The sequence below is a fragment of the Petromyzon marinus genome, chromosome 24 (assembly GCF_048934315.1).
Source record: "Petromyzon marinus isolate PM22_M1 ecotype Great Lakes invasive population chromosome 24, UKy_Petmar_22M1.pri1.0, whole genome shotgun sequence".
NCBI lineage: Eukaryota > Metazoa > Chordata > Hyperoartia > Petromyzontiformes > Petromyzontidae > Petromyzon > Petromyzon marinus.
Window position 1 is genome coordinate 11,359,554 of NC_133690.1, and position 14,050 is coordinate 11,373,603.

At 43.3% G+C, this 14,050-nt stretch overlaps 1 protein-coding gene across 1 annotated transcript in view; it reads right to left on the reverse strand.

Annotated features, from left to right (window-relative positions):
• Positions 1–14,050, reverse strand: part of LOC116945542 (leucine-rich repeat-containing G-protein coupled receptor 5-like) — a 93,267-nt gene that overhangs the window by 7,323 nt on the left and 71,894 nt on the right. The window contains exons 8-17 of the mRNA XM_032959920.2: positions 12,849–12,920; positions 11,920–11,991; positions 10,438–10,506; positions 10,148–10,219; positions 6,219–6,284; positions 3,566–3,637; positions 3,000–3,071; positions 1,936–2,061; positions 955–1,082; positions 228–293 (exon numbers count right to left, since the gene is read on the reverse strand). Coding sequence (XP_032815811.1) covers positions 228–293; positions 955–1,082; positions 1,936–2,061; positions 3,000–3,071; positions 3,566–3,637; positions 6,219–6,284; positions 10,148–10,219; positions 10,438–10,506; positions 11,920–11,991; positions 12,849–12,920 — 815 coding nt within the window. The remainder of the gene's footprint in view (positions 1–227; positions 294–954; positions 1,083–1,935; positions 2,062–2,999; positions 3,072–3,565; positions 3,638–6,218; positions 6,285–10,147; positions 10,220–10,437; positions 10,507–11,919; positions 11,992–12,848; positions 12,921–14,050) is intronic.

A 14,050-nucleotide genomic window follows, 5' to 3' on the forward strand; every position in this document is an offset into this window, starting at 1 on the left:
TTGTTAAGAAATGTGTGTAGAACCGTCATATTAAAATGTTTAAAAGGACTTTGAGACGGCGAGTAAAAAGTTGTCCACACAACAAACACTTAAATTTAAAAAGATAAAAGAATTGGGATAGATTTGGGTACAAGGTACCCAATTTTCTGCAAATTAAATGATGAATCAGTTACAGAGGTTGATTGTTCCAATCAATAGCTTGGCTTATGCTTTTCTAGACGTCTTACCAGGCTCTGGGGTACAATGAACGCTCGGGTGGACATCAGAATCTTCATTCTCATCAACTTCTGGATCTTTTAAATCAAAGACAACAGAACAGATGACAATCAGATGAAGTTAATGCACGTCAAGTAATTTACAAGTCAACTGTTGTGAAAGATTAAGCACTTTTCTGACATCGTAAATGTGTAAATACCACTTTGAAAAGGTGCCATTTTGAGACATAATATTACAGTTAAACCTGTATATACATTAAAACAAACACTTTCAAAAGAACATGGACTTTTTTGAAGATTTTAAAACAACTTAAAAAAGTAAAATATTGGATTTTCAAGTTTATACAAATGAGAATAAGCCTAAATGTGATGGTTCTTGCACTGCACATATGGTCATTTTAAAAATTGAAGAAAGCACCCCAACTAAAAAACGTGGCTCACCTCAAATATCAAACAGCTTCTCTCTTTAGTCCCTTACAGTAATGAGCTTGCTTTGCATTTCATTACTTTATAATTTAGTTTCTTGGGGGAAAACTAAAATAACCTATTTGAAATTAGAAACCCCAACAGAATGTTTTTGCCCTTTAAACTCTGCTAGAAAGCAAGCTAATGCATGGTAAATGCCTTCACATTCACAAACCCGCTCAAGCTAGCTTACACCACCACCACCACCACCACGGTGAAATCTCGGGAACGCGTCTGGCGGAGAGCTGCGTGTCACTATTGAGTGAGCAATGACCTCCAGCCTCCGTCTGGCTGCCGGCTTCGCGCTTCTGGATGTTGCCGGCATTGCCGATCCAGTCCTGGCTCTCGTCCGCGCAGTCGGCGAACGCACAGCACTGGTACGCATAAGCGGCCACCAGAGTCCTGCAAACAACGGCGGAGCAACTCGCGTTTCAATCGACCCATCAAACCAATAAAACGTTCCACGACCTTTGTTTATAACTAGCCGACATCACGTTCGGAGGCAAAAGAGGTTCGTTTGTAAGGGAGACCCCCCCCCCCCCACCCCCCCTCCAATAAAATTGGGAAAATACGGTTCCAAAATAAATTGTACAAATCGATACATTTCCAGTATGAGCGACATCACTGGCAGAACAATCCAATGCAGTGTAATACATGGGTTTTCACCAATAAAGGAATTGACTAATCGCTTTCAGGCCAACCGATGTTAAGCAGACGAAGCAAAACTAACAACATCAGCTGGCGTACGGAGCAGAGCCGAGCTGATCGGACACACGAGCAGCAGCTGGCAACAGTAGACTATCAAGGGAGAGAGTGAGCAACTCCATTCAACTGTGAAGAAGTCCCGAGCCAAACGTTGCCCATCGTTGCAGAAGAACAAGCGTTAACAACCCGAAAATGCATCGGCACGACCGTGAGAATGCATGCAGCAGAACTGACTAATCGTTTCAAAACAGGACGCTCCTTAAAAACACGTTTGTGTATTCAGACTCCCTTTTGGGTAAAGAACTTCAGCATAGTGACGTTAACCCACAGTACGGACACTAGATACACCTTCACATAAGGGAAAATCATCTTGATACACATTGTTCAAAATTAACACACCACAATGCCGTGTTAGGGATTATAAATCGAATGTCATAACAGGCTAACCAAACGCATCCCAGCAAAATGAGCGTGCCCCCTCAACGGTGCGCAACGTTTACAAACCGTGGGATGGCGCACACAGTGATGTAACGTTGCAGCAGGGGATTACCTAAGCTTGGGAAACTCGGACTTGACGGGGAAAAGCATGAGGGCTTGGTTTCCAGCCACCCTCAGCTCCGTGAGCTCCTGGAGCCCCGAGGAAGGGAGGGAATTCAGCTGGTTGGAGCTCAGGTCTCTGTAGAGGCAAAAGGAAAAGTTAAACAACGGGCCTGTTACAATTCAAATATTACCACCCCAAGCCATCAATTTGTCACGTTCAGGAGTCACGTTTCGAATCAAGAATCAATATTTGTCTTTTATTATTGTGGTACACTGTACCACCCCTCTAATGGCTGTGGAAGGGGGGGGGGGGTGTCACTTGAACAAGTTACATCTAGCGTGTAAAATGAAAAGACACAACTCTGCTTATTGCTTGCTCACGCCACTGCTGGTCCCTGCGAGAGGGAGCTCTCGAGAGCCTCTTAAAGGGTAGTTTGTCCTCTTCCACACTGGCCAATTGTCTTGGAAGATGTGGGATTAACCCACACTTTATCGGCTGCATTGTTACATTTGTGTGCATGTAGAACTTCTTTCGCAAAATACGTAGCCAACCGCTCTAAATCGGAGGTGCGGGGGAAGGACGACAAACTAAAACACAAAAAGCACAAATGAACTGCTTTTTGCTGGATGGATCGAGGTGGGAGAGTTTTTTTTTAAACTTGCCTCATTACTTCAGCTGCGATGCCAGGAGATAAAACTGGCAACCTCTGGATCTGATGGCATTCGTTTGTTAAGTAGGTTGCTGACGTACCTTTACCGGTTGAGTGTTATTGCTCTATGTATGGGTTTTATCTAAAATGCCTAAATACTCAACAAGAAATTGTCCAAATCTTCCTGTGTTCCACCCTCAACAAGAATTATCGACAGAAAAGTTGAGGCTTTCCTGGGTCAAGAAAAGGGACTTTTCTTTTATTACTTTGAAATGCACAGTAATATTGTAAAATTGTCAATTCAGTGGACACAATTTCAGATCACCTTGGAAACGATCTTTAAAAACACTTAAATACGCTGGAAACACAATTGCCCGTTTCGCTTGAATCGACAAAGACGACCCCGAGACAATGTTTTACTCACAGTTTAGTGAGAGAAGCGAGGGACTTAAACGCTGTCTTGTGAATGCTCTCGATCTGGTTTTCACTCAGGTCCCTGTTGAATATTCATTCAATTGATAAAAGACAACAATCTGCCGTCTGGAAACGTAATACATAGCAGGTTAAGTCAAGTCTTGATTAACGTACACAAACTGTAAACTTGTTTGAGATGCAACTTGAAAATACGAGTCCCAACAGTTTGATATGTTCCCGCTAAACCACCCGAACAAATCGAACAAAAAACCAACGTTAATTAGACTGGACTAATTTTTTTATACAATATTTTCCAAGACTTAAAACAATAAAAACTGACAGCTACAGTTCCAAAGTAGTTTACACAGCAGTACTATAATAACAGAGTTGACAATACACTTTTAGCGATTGCTAATAAGCTTTCTACCCTGCTGCAATAGCATCTTAACTCACACTTCAATCGGCTTTCAAATGAACAATGTAAAGGCTTTAGATAAGTGAGTTTTTAAAACAGTAGCTGTGCTTGTGTAATGCAATAACAACGCAAGTGAGATTTGATTTACAAAGTGTACGTACAGGCTTCGAAGGGAAGACAGGCCCCAGAACGTTTGGTTTGTAATATCAGCCAGCATGTTGTGTTGAAAGGAGCTAAAGAAAACATTCAATACATGTCATTAAAATAATATCAGTCACACCTGAAACAAGGATCAAATCATTTGCATGAATTCTGGAGAAGGCTCCATTGCTCCCTTAGAATTAACTTTTTTTAAAAAAAATAAGGATGGTAGATAATGTTAAGATAAACTAACTTGATAGATTGCTTATGGTCTCTTGAATCATTGTGTTTGTGGAAAAAAATATTGAACTGCTGCGGGAAAGGAGTAATCACACATCACTCTTTAAAGATTTATTTGTAGTTTGTAGGAAAATAATTGAAAGGCATAATTGAACAGTTGCTGCTATTGTGGGAACACATTGTTGCCTATCCAGTTCTTCTCCATTTTATAAAGCAATCCCATAAATCGCATCAGTTCCACTTACACAAGACCCCTATTTTGATTGATGATCTGCAGCTACATTGTGATCATTATTAACTTTAAAGTTTAGAAGCAGGTAATTTGTTACGCTTGTCCTATTGAGGTAGGACTGTCAAAGGTTTGCTCTTGTGACCTCATATGTTTTTTTTCCATTTCACTGCACACGGGGGAGTTTTGGTTAAGATTACTTTCCAAAGTAATTCGAAGAGATTAAATACAAATGCTCAACACTGAGTAAAGCGACACATTGGTAAGACCTGAAAACACACTATCCAGCAATATCAGCAGGTCAGTCGTGGTTAGCATACTGCACTATGAACTTAGTACTGGACATCTGTAAAAAAAGCTTTAATGTTTATTGGATTCCTCCGATAGGAATACATATTCACATTCTGAACTGGCTAACATCAGCCGCGAGCGATATCTGAACTGGTCCTGGGCACTCTTTCGCAAACCTACACTGACAAGCGTGGTGAAGTATGGCAACCCCCCCCCCCTACCGCCCACACCTGCCGAACCATGATTTGGCACTGCGTGGGAAAGCAATGATTCCACATTCGATTGAAAAAAAAGAACTAAACTTTAATTGATTTTATTGTAAATGCTCAGCTCTATTTTTTGTTTGTTTAACTTTGAAATAGGAATGTTCATAAAATAAACACGTGCTATGACTCGTGTATTTTGCGAAATAAAAAAAATACTACCAGGCAATTAGAACCATCGATCTTGCATTTTTGCCAACAGAACATCAATTAATAAAAAACATGTTCTTTGGCTAAAGGCAAATATTATCCCAACCTTGTGAAATTTCAGAAAGGAAGGACCCATTATGGATTGGTTCATCTCCCCCCCCCCCACTCGTCAGCCACGGAAACTTTGATGAGTCATACAAAATGTTTCTCGCAATGACAATATGGATTATTCGCAACAGCCTGGGCAATGTTTTCATTTACGATGCGTTAACTTGTGTCTCCAATGGATAGCAATTCCTAAAAGAACTATTCCAAGCAATGATGCAAACTGCTCTTTCTACGAGCCGGCGTTCAACTTGGCATTAATCATTCTTTCCCCCCTCCCCCCCAATGTTTGTTATTGTTTTTAGTTTAGGAGGCCGGGTCATTTTTCTTTCTGCCAGTGTTTTTGTTGCTTGTCAAACATTCTGCTCTACAAGCTAATGCACACAGACACACACGATGAATAAGCGTATTTGTGCAAAAGCGATTTGCAGTCACTTAATGCTGGTATGAAAAAATATTGTTTTTGCTTGAGTTAATTTACTCCATTGCAGCCTTCTTGTATTAAGACACCATCAGTTTAAACCAAAACATACGAGCAGGACAGATTTAATCTTACAGACAACTGCAATGCTTCTCACGACGAAATAAGAACATTGAACTTTATACGTGGTTTATTTGTGAAAAAGTGCTAAATTATAACTTGATGCGAACGAAAGACAATGATCGGGTCTTGCCAGAGAAAGACTGAAATTCAAGCGTATGAAACATTTGCATTCAAACTCAGGTTGAAGAGGACATAAGCATTTGGCAATATATTCAAATCCGTATCCTATGTATGTGTGTACGCATATATACAGACACAGACATAAATTCAACCGAGAAGATGGGTATAAACTGAGCAATCATTGGAAGGTCGTTATTAACCAGTTTAAGTCATAACTGGCTGTGATGCTCCCATCCTACCACCTTCCGATGTTAGTTGTTATTTTCGGCTCTCTGATTTTACATTAACACGTTAAAATTTTCACTCCAACACAGCCACCTTCGCGCGCCGTACCTCGACGTGGCGGTGGCTCTGCGATCTCCCATTAACATGCTAACCTCTCACATTAACATAGCCACCTCAGCGCGCTCGCCGTGGAGGCCGCTCACCGATCTTACATTGACATGCTAATCTTTTACCTGCCAGCCCTTCAATTGGTGGAAAACCAACGCCATCGCGGTGGCTGCCCATCGCTTACATTAACATTAGCTGCCCCGCCCATGCTGCTGACATTTGGGCTACGCCCATTTTAAACCTTTATAAAGTTTGCCTTTAGAAGCTAACCCCCTTTTCCCGCTTGTTTTGCGATCGAAACGTCGTAGTTTTTTGTTATTTTCTTTGAACCTATCTACGTGACTTTACCGAAAGACCCAAGGAATACGTGTGTACGCGCATGAGGTTACTTCACTTACATTTCCTCCAGACCTCTGCAGTCGTGCAGCTCTGGAAGTTCAGTTATCTCATTGTAGGAGAGATCCCTACAGAGGGAATGGAAATTGGGGGGGGGGGGGGGGGTTGAGGTTTAGGTAAAGAGACAAGAGAAGTATTTTTCAATCAGGCAGGATGTAGCTCAGTATAACAACATTGCATACACACACATGCATATATACCCACAAAATAGCCTTAACAGACTCTCGGCGCAAGTGTTGTTAGCGAGTAGCACCTATGAAGGCAGGGACGGCACACGAGGGGGTGGTGGCCAGCACCATGCCCGGTCACCTTTGTCTCCCCAGTAGCGATGTTAACACACAACGCACCAGGTACTTATTTGAGGCTGAGTCGACCTAGGGGAGGCTCAGGTCCGGTTCAGATAATCGTCACTGGTGTTGGCCGTGATTGAGAATCGAGCTCGGGTCGCCAGGTTCATAGCGCAGCGCGCTAACCGCTGCGCAACCGCTCCCCACATTATATATACACAAAGACAAATACACACAGACACATGCATATATATACACACACACAAGGGGTGGGCGGTCCACTTGTGGTGGAACGTTATTATGATTTTATATTGAGATTTTAGAACATGTGGATGAACAACTTTTTTATCTATTTGTCATGAATGTAGCTTCTTATTAGAAGGGCCCACGTTGAGCTGCTGCAGTAATAGGGCATTAATACGGTGGATTTTAAGTGCAGTTTAACATTATTAGCTTGGCAGGTCCTGCTATTGGGGGTCCCTTACCAAAACTACAGGACACAAAGAGGGAAAAAAGCTGTTGGGTTTTCTAAAACCACACAAAAGCCTGAGAGAGATATCTGTGAAAATAAGGGCACGTTAAGTTTGCCGATTGCGTTGTTGAGAGTGCAGTGCAAGTCAGGCCATTATTTGCCCACCGACGGAGAGAAGCATCACAGGGAGTCTTGCGTCTACACACTAAGTGAGTCTGAGAGGGGCCACCATGGGGGGGGGGGGGGTAAGGAGCATAACTAGCATCCTACTGGCTATTGCAAGATTCGCAGGCTAAGTAACACTGGCAGCTCACTACCACCAAAAAGACAATGATCCCCCCCCCCCCGTATGGCCTGTAATAGACTGTTGGGGAAAGTGTTGTTAGCAAGCACCTACGAAGACCGGCACGGCACACGAGTTGGTGGGTGACCAATACCACGCCCGGCTGCCTTTGTCCCGCAAGTGGCGATGTCTAAACACCGCACTGGGTACTCATTTGAGGCTGAGTCGACCGAGGGGAAGAAAACCCAGGACCAGTTCAGATCTTCGTCAATGGGGTTGGCCGTGAGTGGGAATCGAACTCGGGTCGCCGGGTTCGTAGTGCAGCGTAGCGCTAACCTCTGCACTACCGGCTCCCCAAAACCATCACCGCCATCAACACTACCAACGGGGGCGAGTGGGTGGCGGGGGAGGAGAGACAACAGGGAGGAACAAGAACGCTCCACAACAACATACCAACAGATCAGGTTTGAGACACTTAGCCACGGGCCAAACATGCAGAGCGCCTGTCAAAGGGCCTTTGTTGCCGCTTGATTTCACGTGCGTGCCCTGGCATGAGCCGGCGCGCTCATCTGCCTTAAAACATTTCAATCGCTACCTCTGCCAACTGAAAATGTAAATACGACTTCGCGAATCGAGCACGTGAGATTTATAAAAGAGCGGCCACAAATCTGAATGCTGTAAAATTATGTGCGAACCCTTTACCAAAGTGATAAATGTCCGCGCTGGTCTGCCCGATGAGTTTAAGGCGATTGTAATGACAAAGAATTTTTGTTTTTGAGGAATGAAATAATTATGAAAGCCTCTTGCTCATCACACACAATTTAATTAACTTGCTCGTCACACACATTCATATTGTATTCTTGCGTATGGCAATGTGTTCAGGAGCTAAATACCAATGGCAAGCCCTGTTAGCTACAAAGAGGGCTTGAGAGAGTTCGTGTAGTTTTTAGATTCCTCTTCCGTTGAAGGAATGCACACTACAGTGATTTACTATACAGCCCAGAGTTACAGTTGTATGGCCACAGTCACACTGTGGATTGTCTTTATATTTCCATTCATGAAGGAGATGTGTGCAGCGGCTTGTCGATGTTCTGATGCGGTTGATTGGTTACATCGGTGTCTTCGAGGTATGACAAAGCCAGGAAGGTGCGATGATGTTTGGGTCTCGAATGAGGCGTTTATATTCTCTAAGTCTGCGTTGTTTCACTCTCTGTTTGCCAGCGTTCTTCTGGAATAATAAGATCTCGTGGATATGTCGCTATGGAACAGGAAGTCACGCTGGGGGCCTTTCTCACTCACACTGGGGCCTTTCACCAAAGTCGTGCATCTGTGGACAACGCTCTGTCACGTTACAGAGCGAAGTTTACAGGCCCGTGCCTTGGTTGTCACGTGCAATGATTTTGCACCCGTACTTCAATTGTCATCTCGATCAAAGTTCACACAGGCCGAACAACTAATTTGCTACCGTTACTGCTATCACTTTAGTGCATGTTATCAGTTAAAACTGTAGTAGATTACCTGCATTATTTATTTATTAAAAGTTATAATTTTACTGTTGTTGCAAACTACTTTTGGCGTTTTTTTTACTACTGATATTTTAAGACGATGTTTTGAACACGTATTTTTTTTGTATAGTTATTGTAACGTTTCTTTCACGTTACTTGTTAGTGAATAAAACTGTTGGTTTTCCTAATTATTCTAACAATAGCCTTAATTTTTTTCCAAGAAAGCTTTTCCGAGCCTCATTGGGATGTTTGACCAATTCCATTAAAAGAGCGTTTGCTTGATTCTTAATTTACACCATTTCAGAAATGTTTCACATGTGCCTTATATTTCGGCTTTCCATTGCCACGGAGACTCCACGTCTCCGGTTTTGAAGTCGTCTTCACATTCAGAACCTTTGTCAATGTGAAAATGGGCTTTGGTGACAGCGGCCACGCAACTGACGTGACAGCGCATCAGCCCTGAGTGCCGCCACCACTGTTTTAGTCATTCAGAAATGAAACCTGTAATTTTCCGCAGCCAGCTGTGCATTTGTGAGCGAAGCGTCATGAAAACAGACACCCGCCCGCCCGCCCCCCGCCCCCAAGCCCGCCCTTCTGCATCGACACCGCAGAGCAGTTTAGCTTCAGAGTTAATGTCACCAAAAAGAGCCCACAGAGCAAAGCACGGACAGCTCTTGACAAATGCTGTCTCGTCACACCGCATGTAACTGTGCTTGAGTTATTGAGGAATTCTTTATGAAAAAAAAAGGTTTCATTTACAACACTATAATTTGTGTGTGCCAGAGTGGGAGCGCTGTGGTTAACACTGCACAATGTTGCACGATGAACCTGATGAACCGAGCAGAAATCCCAATTTGGGCAGACATTTGTGGCGGGAGATCTGAAACATAACTTGGGCCTCCACAGGACTTGACTGAGCCCGCAATGACCAGTTTTGTTGAAGTATGGTCACAAATCCCAAATGATGCAATTGAGTGGGGAGGCCTTCATCCAGCAGTGTACTGATGAAGGTAATGTAAATAATTATTATATGATTTAAATGAATGTAACATCTTCATAAACAAAACTAAAGGGCATTTCTACAGGAATCAGATTACTTTTGAACACATCAAATGGAATAATTGTTGGCTTTTATAATGAACCTATTTAAATTGTGGAGCATTTTCTGTTGGACTTAAATGTATTTGAAGTTGCTTGCAGACAATTTTGTTAAAATGGTCATCAATGCACGTTTGCTTTATGCGAAGACGCATACGCACAGCACACTGCGCATACCCCTGCGACGAAAGGACTATGCGTGTTTCAGGCAAGGTAAACCGAGAGGAGGGGAGGGGTGAAGAAAAGGATTGTGGGTAGGGTCATCAGTGGGGGCGGCCGCACTTACAGGACTCGCAGTTGCCCCAAGGCCTGACAGATGTCACCGGGAAGACGGGTGATTCTGCTCCCAGTCAGTGTCCTGCAGGACACGCATCATTGGAGGTGGGCGGGCGAGGGGGGGGGGGCGGCAAATTACCAACGCGCTCTCATTACCAGCCCAGCCAATTACGGCAACTTAAGGAACGTCTGCTGGAGAGCCTCTCCCAACAACCAACAACAACAAAACTTCGACGAACGGGATGTAAAAAGTGAGGCGGCAGGTGCTCTGCTGCGCAGTGAGATGCGCCCAGAACTCACAGGCTCTCGAGGTTGGTGGTTCCGGTCAAGTTCGGGAAGGTGTTCATGTCGCTCACACCACGGAGAAATCTGCGCAGCACAAAGGCGGCGGGGGGGGAGATACGAGAATCCATTCAAAAACACTGCCGCCTTCCCTGGTTAAACGCCACTGAATTGAGATACGGACTGCACATGTAACATAGCAAGGTCCGTGACAAATCTCACTTGAACTAATTTAGCTGTGGGATTTGAAACAGAGCGACTAATGTCGACATATCCCACAGATGTATAATGGCCCCTCTTACTTTCTTCTCACCAGTTATTGAGTGAAGAACATGAAAGCAATGTCTCAACATCTTCCAGAGCAAAAGTGTCAACAGATTGAATGTGTGTACCGAGGATTGGTTGAAGACAAGTTTCTCCCCGTTATTTTCGTGGGGTATCTATACATGGATCACTCTGTATAAATTCGCTGAAAGTTTTCTTTCTCAGCGTGAAGCCAATTGAGTTAGACAGCTGTTTTTCAAGGGCGACTGGGTCAGCAGATGGCATGGTTAAATCCTGTCCTGTGATGCTGTGGATAGGAATAAACAACTTTTTCGACACATTGCAAGTTCTAATCAAGGTCAAAGGTCAATCATGCCTGTTATCCTCCTTGAGGTCTATGGAACAAGCACCACTTTTTGTTGGAAGTCCATAGTGATCGTCCTATGGAGAGACGAGCCATTGCCATGGGAATGTGGAATTTCCACCACTGGCTCAGCAGGTTCACCAATGGCGTTCAAGAAGAGAGACACTGGCTTTTTAATCTATGAGCTGACTATATTGTCCGTTCTCTATTCGAAAAAAAAACCTGTGCCCTGCTAGTTAAGTGACAGTCATTAGTGATGTTAATGATTATCATGGCTTTCATAATATAACCATTTAGAACATCAGTTAAAATGAACCGTGCGGCAAGACGTATCTACAATGTATACAGCAACATGTACGGAGCTTTTGTGCAAGGATTTGTTTTCTTTGCTGTTTCCTACAAAATGTGTTTTTTTAGGTGCAAAGTTCACATTCTACACGGATGTCAAAATTGTTATTACTTAAAACACCGCGCCAAGAAAACATTTCAGAGTGACAAGAAAAAATATATCCCATTAAAACAAACACTGGTTAGTTGCAAAAACATACTTAGACATTTTTAGCAGATTTCTGGTGGGTGAACACATCACATTATAATGCTTTTTCCACTCTTAGTTTCAACTTCATTACTTTCCACACACAGATCATCTTCTCTGGGCTCAATCCAGCGAAATCTACAAAATGTATTTATTGTGGTTAAATCCCTGGAATCTTTTTTTTTATGGAGGCAACGACAATTGAAGCATAATGGTCCACATTTATGCATATGACATCACCGGGATATCATGACGGAACAACCAAAAAAAATCAAACCACACCCACTGCGAGTATTCCACAGTGCGACCCACAACCAAACTTCCAAAGCTTACTCACAAGGTCTGCAGCTCGGGAAGGTGTTGGAACGTCGTTCTGCCGACCACACGCAGGGGGTTGTCGTACAGGTGTCTGCGACACAAACGGAGACGAATCAATGCCCACTTTGTCCCCTCGCTTTAGACACAGGCTCCCCCGCACCACCTCACTAGCCCAACAGGAGAGATCAATCTTGATTTGAAGCTTTCGTGACTGCAGGAATCCATACTCTTTGGTTCTTTCGGTAAAGTCACGTAGGTAGAAAATTAATAGATCACGACGTTTCGATCGCAACACAAGCAATCGTCATCAGGTGAGACAAACACAGCAGGAGAACTGCTGAGGCATATGACATCACCTTTCTTACCGAGCAAATGCATAGGGTTTTCCCTCTAAAAATAATACTTGCTATGTCTTTCAAGATCATTTTATGTAAAATGTTATTTAAACGATGAACAATTCATTGATAGACCATACATAAACACCTGACTTTTCAAGTAATTGCAAGATAATTGTATATTATTAACATGGCATTTGTAAAGCACGCACCCATTTCAGCAGCTAGTGTTATCTCTGCATCATGTTAAATGAGCATGGGGTGGTGGTGCTCATTTTCATTGGTGATCCTAAATGAGTGCTGTAAATTCCACATTCCTATGATAGGCAGCAGTTCACCCTGAGCACAACCAACCGTTGACTTCTGACACAGTGGTACGCATTTTTTTATAAACCGCCAAATGATAACATCCTGAAGTTATGATGGGGGGTAAGCAGATCAAATTATTGAGATGTGAACTCATAACTTTCTAATTTTGAGTCGGGTGTTCTGCGATAGCCTCTCGCTCATCTGTATCAGATAATAAAATCGCATAATTTAGGCATGTGCTTATCATCTCAACCATAATTGCCTTACAAACACTGAACATGAAACCATAATTTATTACACTTACATGATACGTATGAGTGGGTTGCTTCCAAAGGCACCTTCAGGTATCACTTCAATGTTATTGCTGTGAATTCCGCTGCAAAAGACATACGTGCACAATTACGGTTACTTTAATTGCCATCTTCCTAAGCCGATTACCCGCTAAGCCTTCAGCGCGGGAGAGAAGTGCGCGGGATCCGACGCTAAAATTAAACACGACTGCAAATCAACCGTGGCGGCGGAAATGCACCCAGTGATTGGCACAATCATTGGCCTCAATATGAATAAATTGTGAGGTTGCCTGTTTGGCCCGGGAAGATAATGCCATGTCAGAGCACTCCAAGCCAGCACCGCTGAGACCCTGGGTTCGAATGCGGCCAGCCTCGCGCGATTAAAACCGGGTTCGCAAATGTGGCGAGAGTCTGTGGGTGCTCTGGCCTCAGTATATGCATTCATGAACAAATATATCACGTACAAGTTTAATTTTGGCTTCTTCCAGATGCAATTATTTATTTCGGTGTGCTTCCCATCCAATTGACGCATCTCTACATATCTGGGCACACGAGAAGGTGCATCACCTAGCGAGACAATTGAAGGCACCTCTCGGAAGCTGATCCCGCAAGGTCACCTTCCAGAAAACATTCTCTACCATGGAGTTATGCATGGCTTACTGCAATGCTTACGCCAAATGGTACAATTGGAGGTTCTTGGATGTATGTTTATTTACTTTGAAAAAAAGGTGGTTAAATTGTGTTTTTTGAAGAGAAAGGAGCTTTTCATCTATTTCTTTGCAATAAGATCTTACATTGTTCGGAGAATACGCTCTATATTGCATTCCACGGTATAAGTGGGCATGTGTTACCGAACGGTATGTATGACTGTCAAAGCTGATGCAAGTCAAGGTCAACTTGTACCCATGCTCGAACAGGCACTGGAAGGCGCTCACATGCATGAGCGGCCCTGAGCCGTGGTAAAAAAAGATCGATCTTTAAGGATTTAGAACAGCTATTTAGCCATTCGTCTCTTGCGTATTGTTGCACGTGGGAAGGCACCAGCCTACCAAAAGGAAACCATGCGTATATGGGGGACAAGAACAAGGCTACCTCACACGATAAATCAGCAATGGTGACATGGACAGGTTGGCAACATCACAAAATCCCAACCATTTTCCTCGGATTTGTTTAATTGTTTGCCTGGAAGTAATAGAACACACTGGGCCAGGATTAA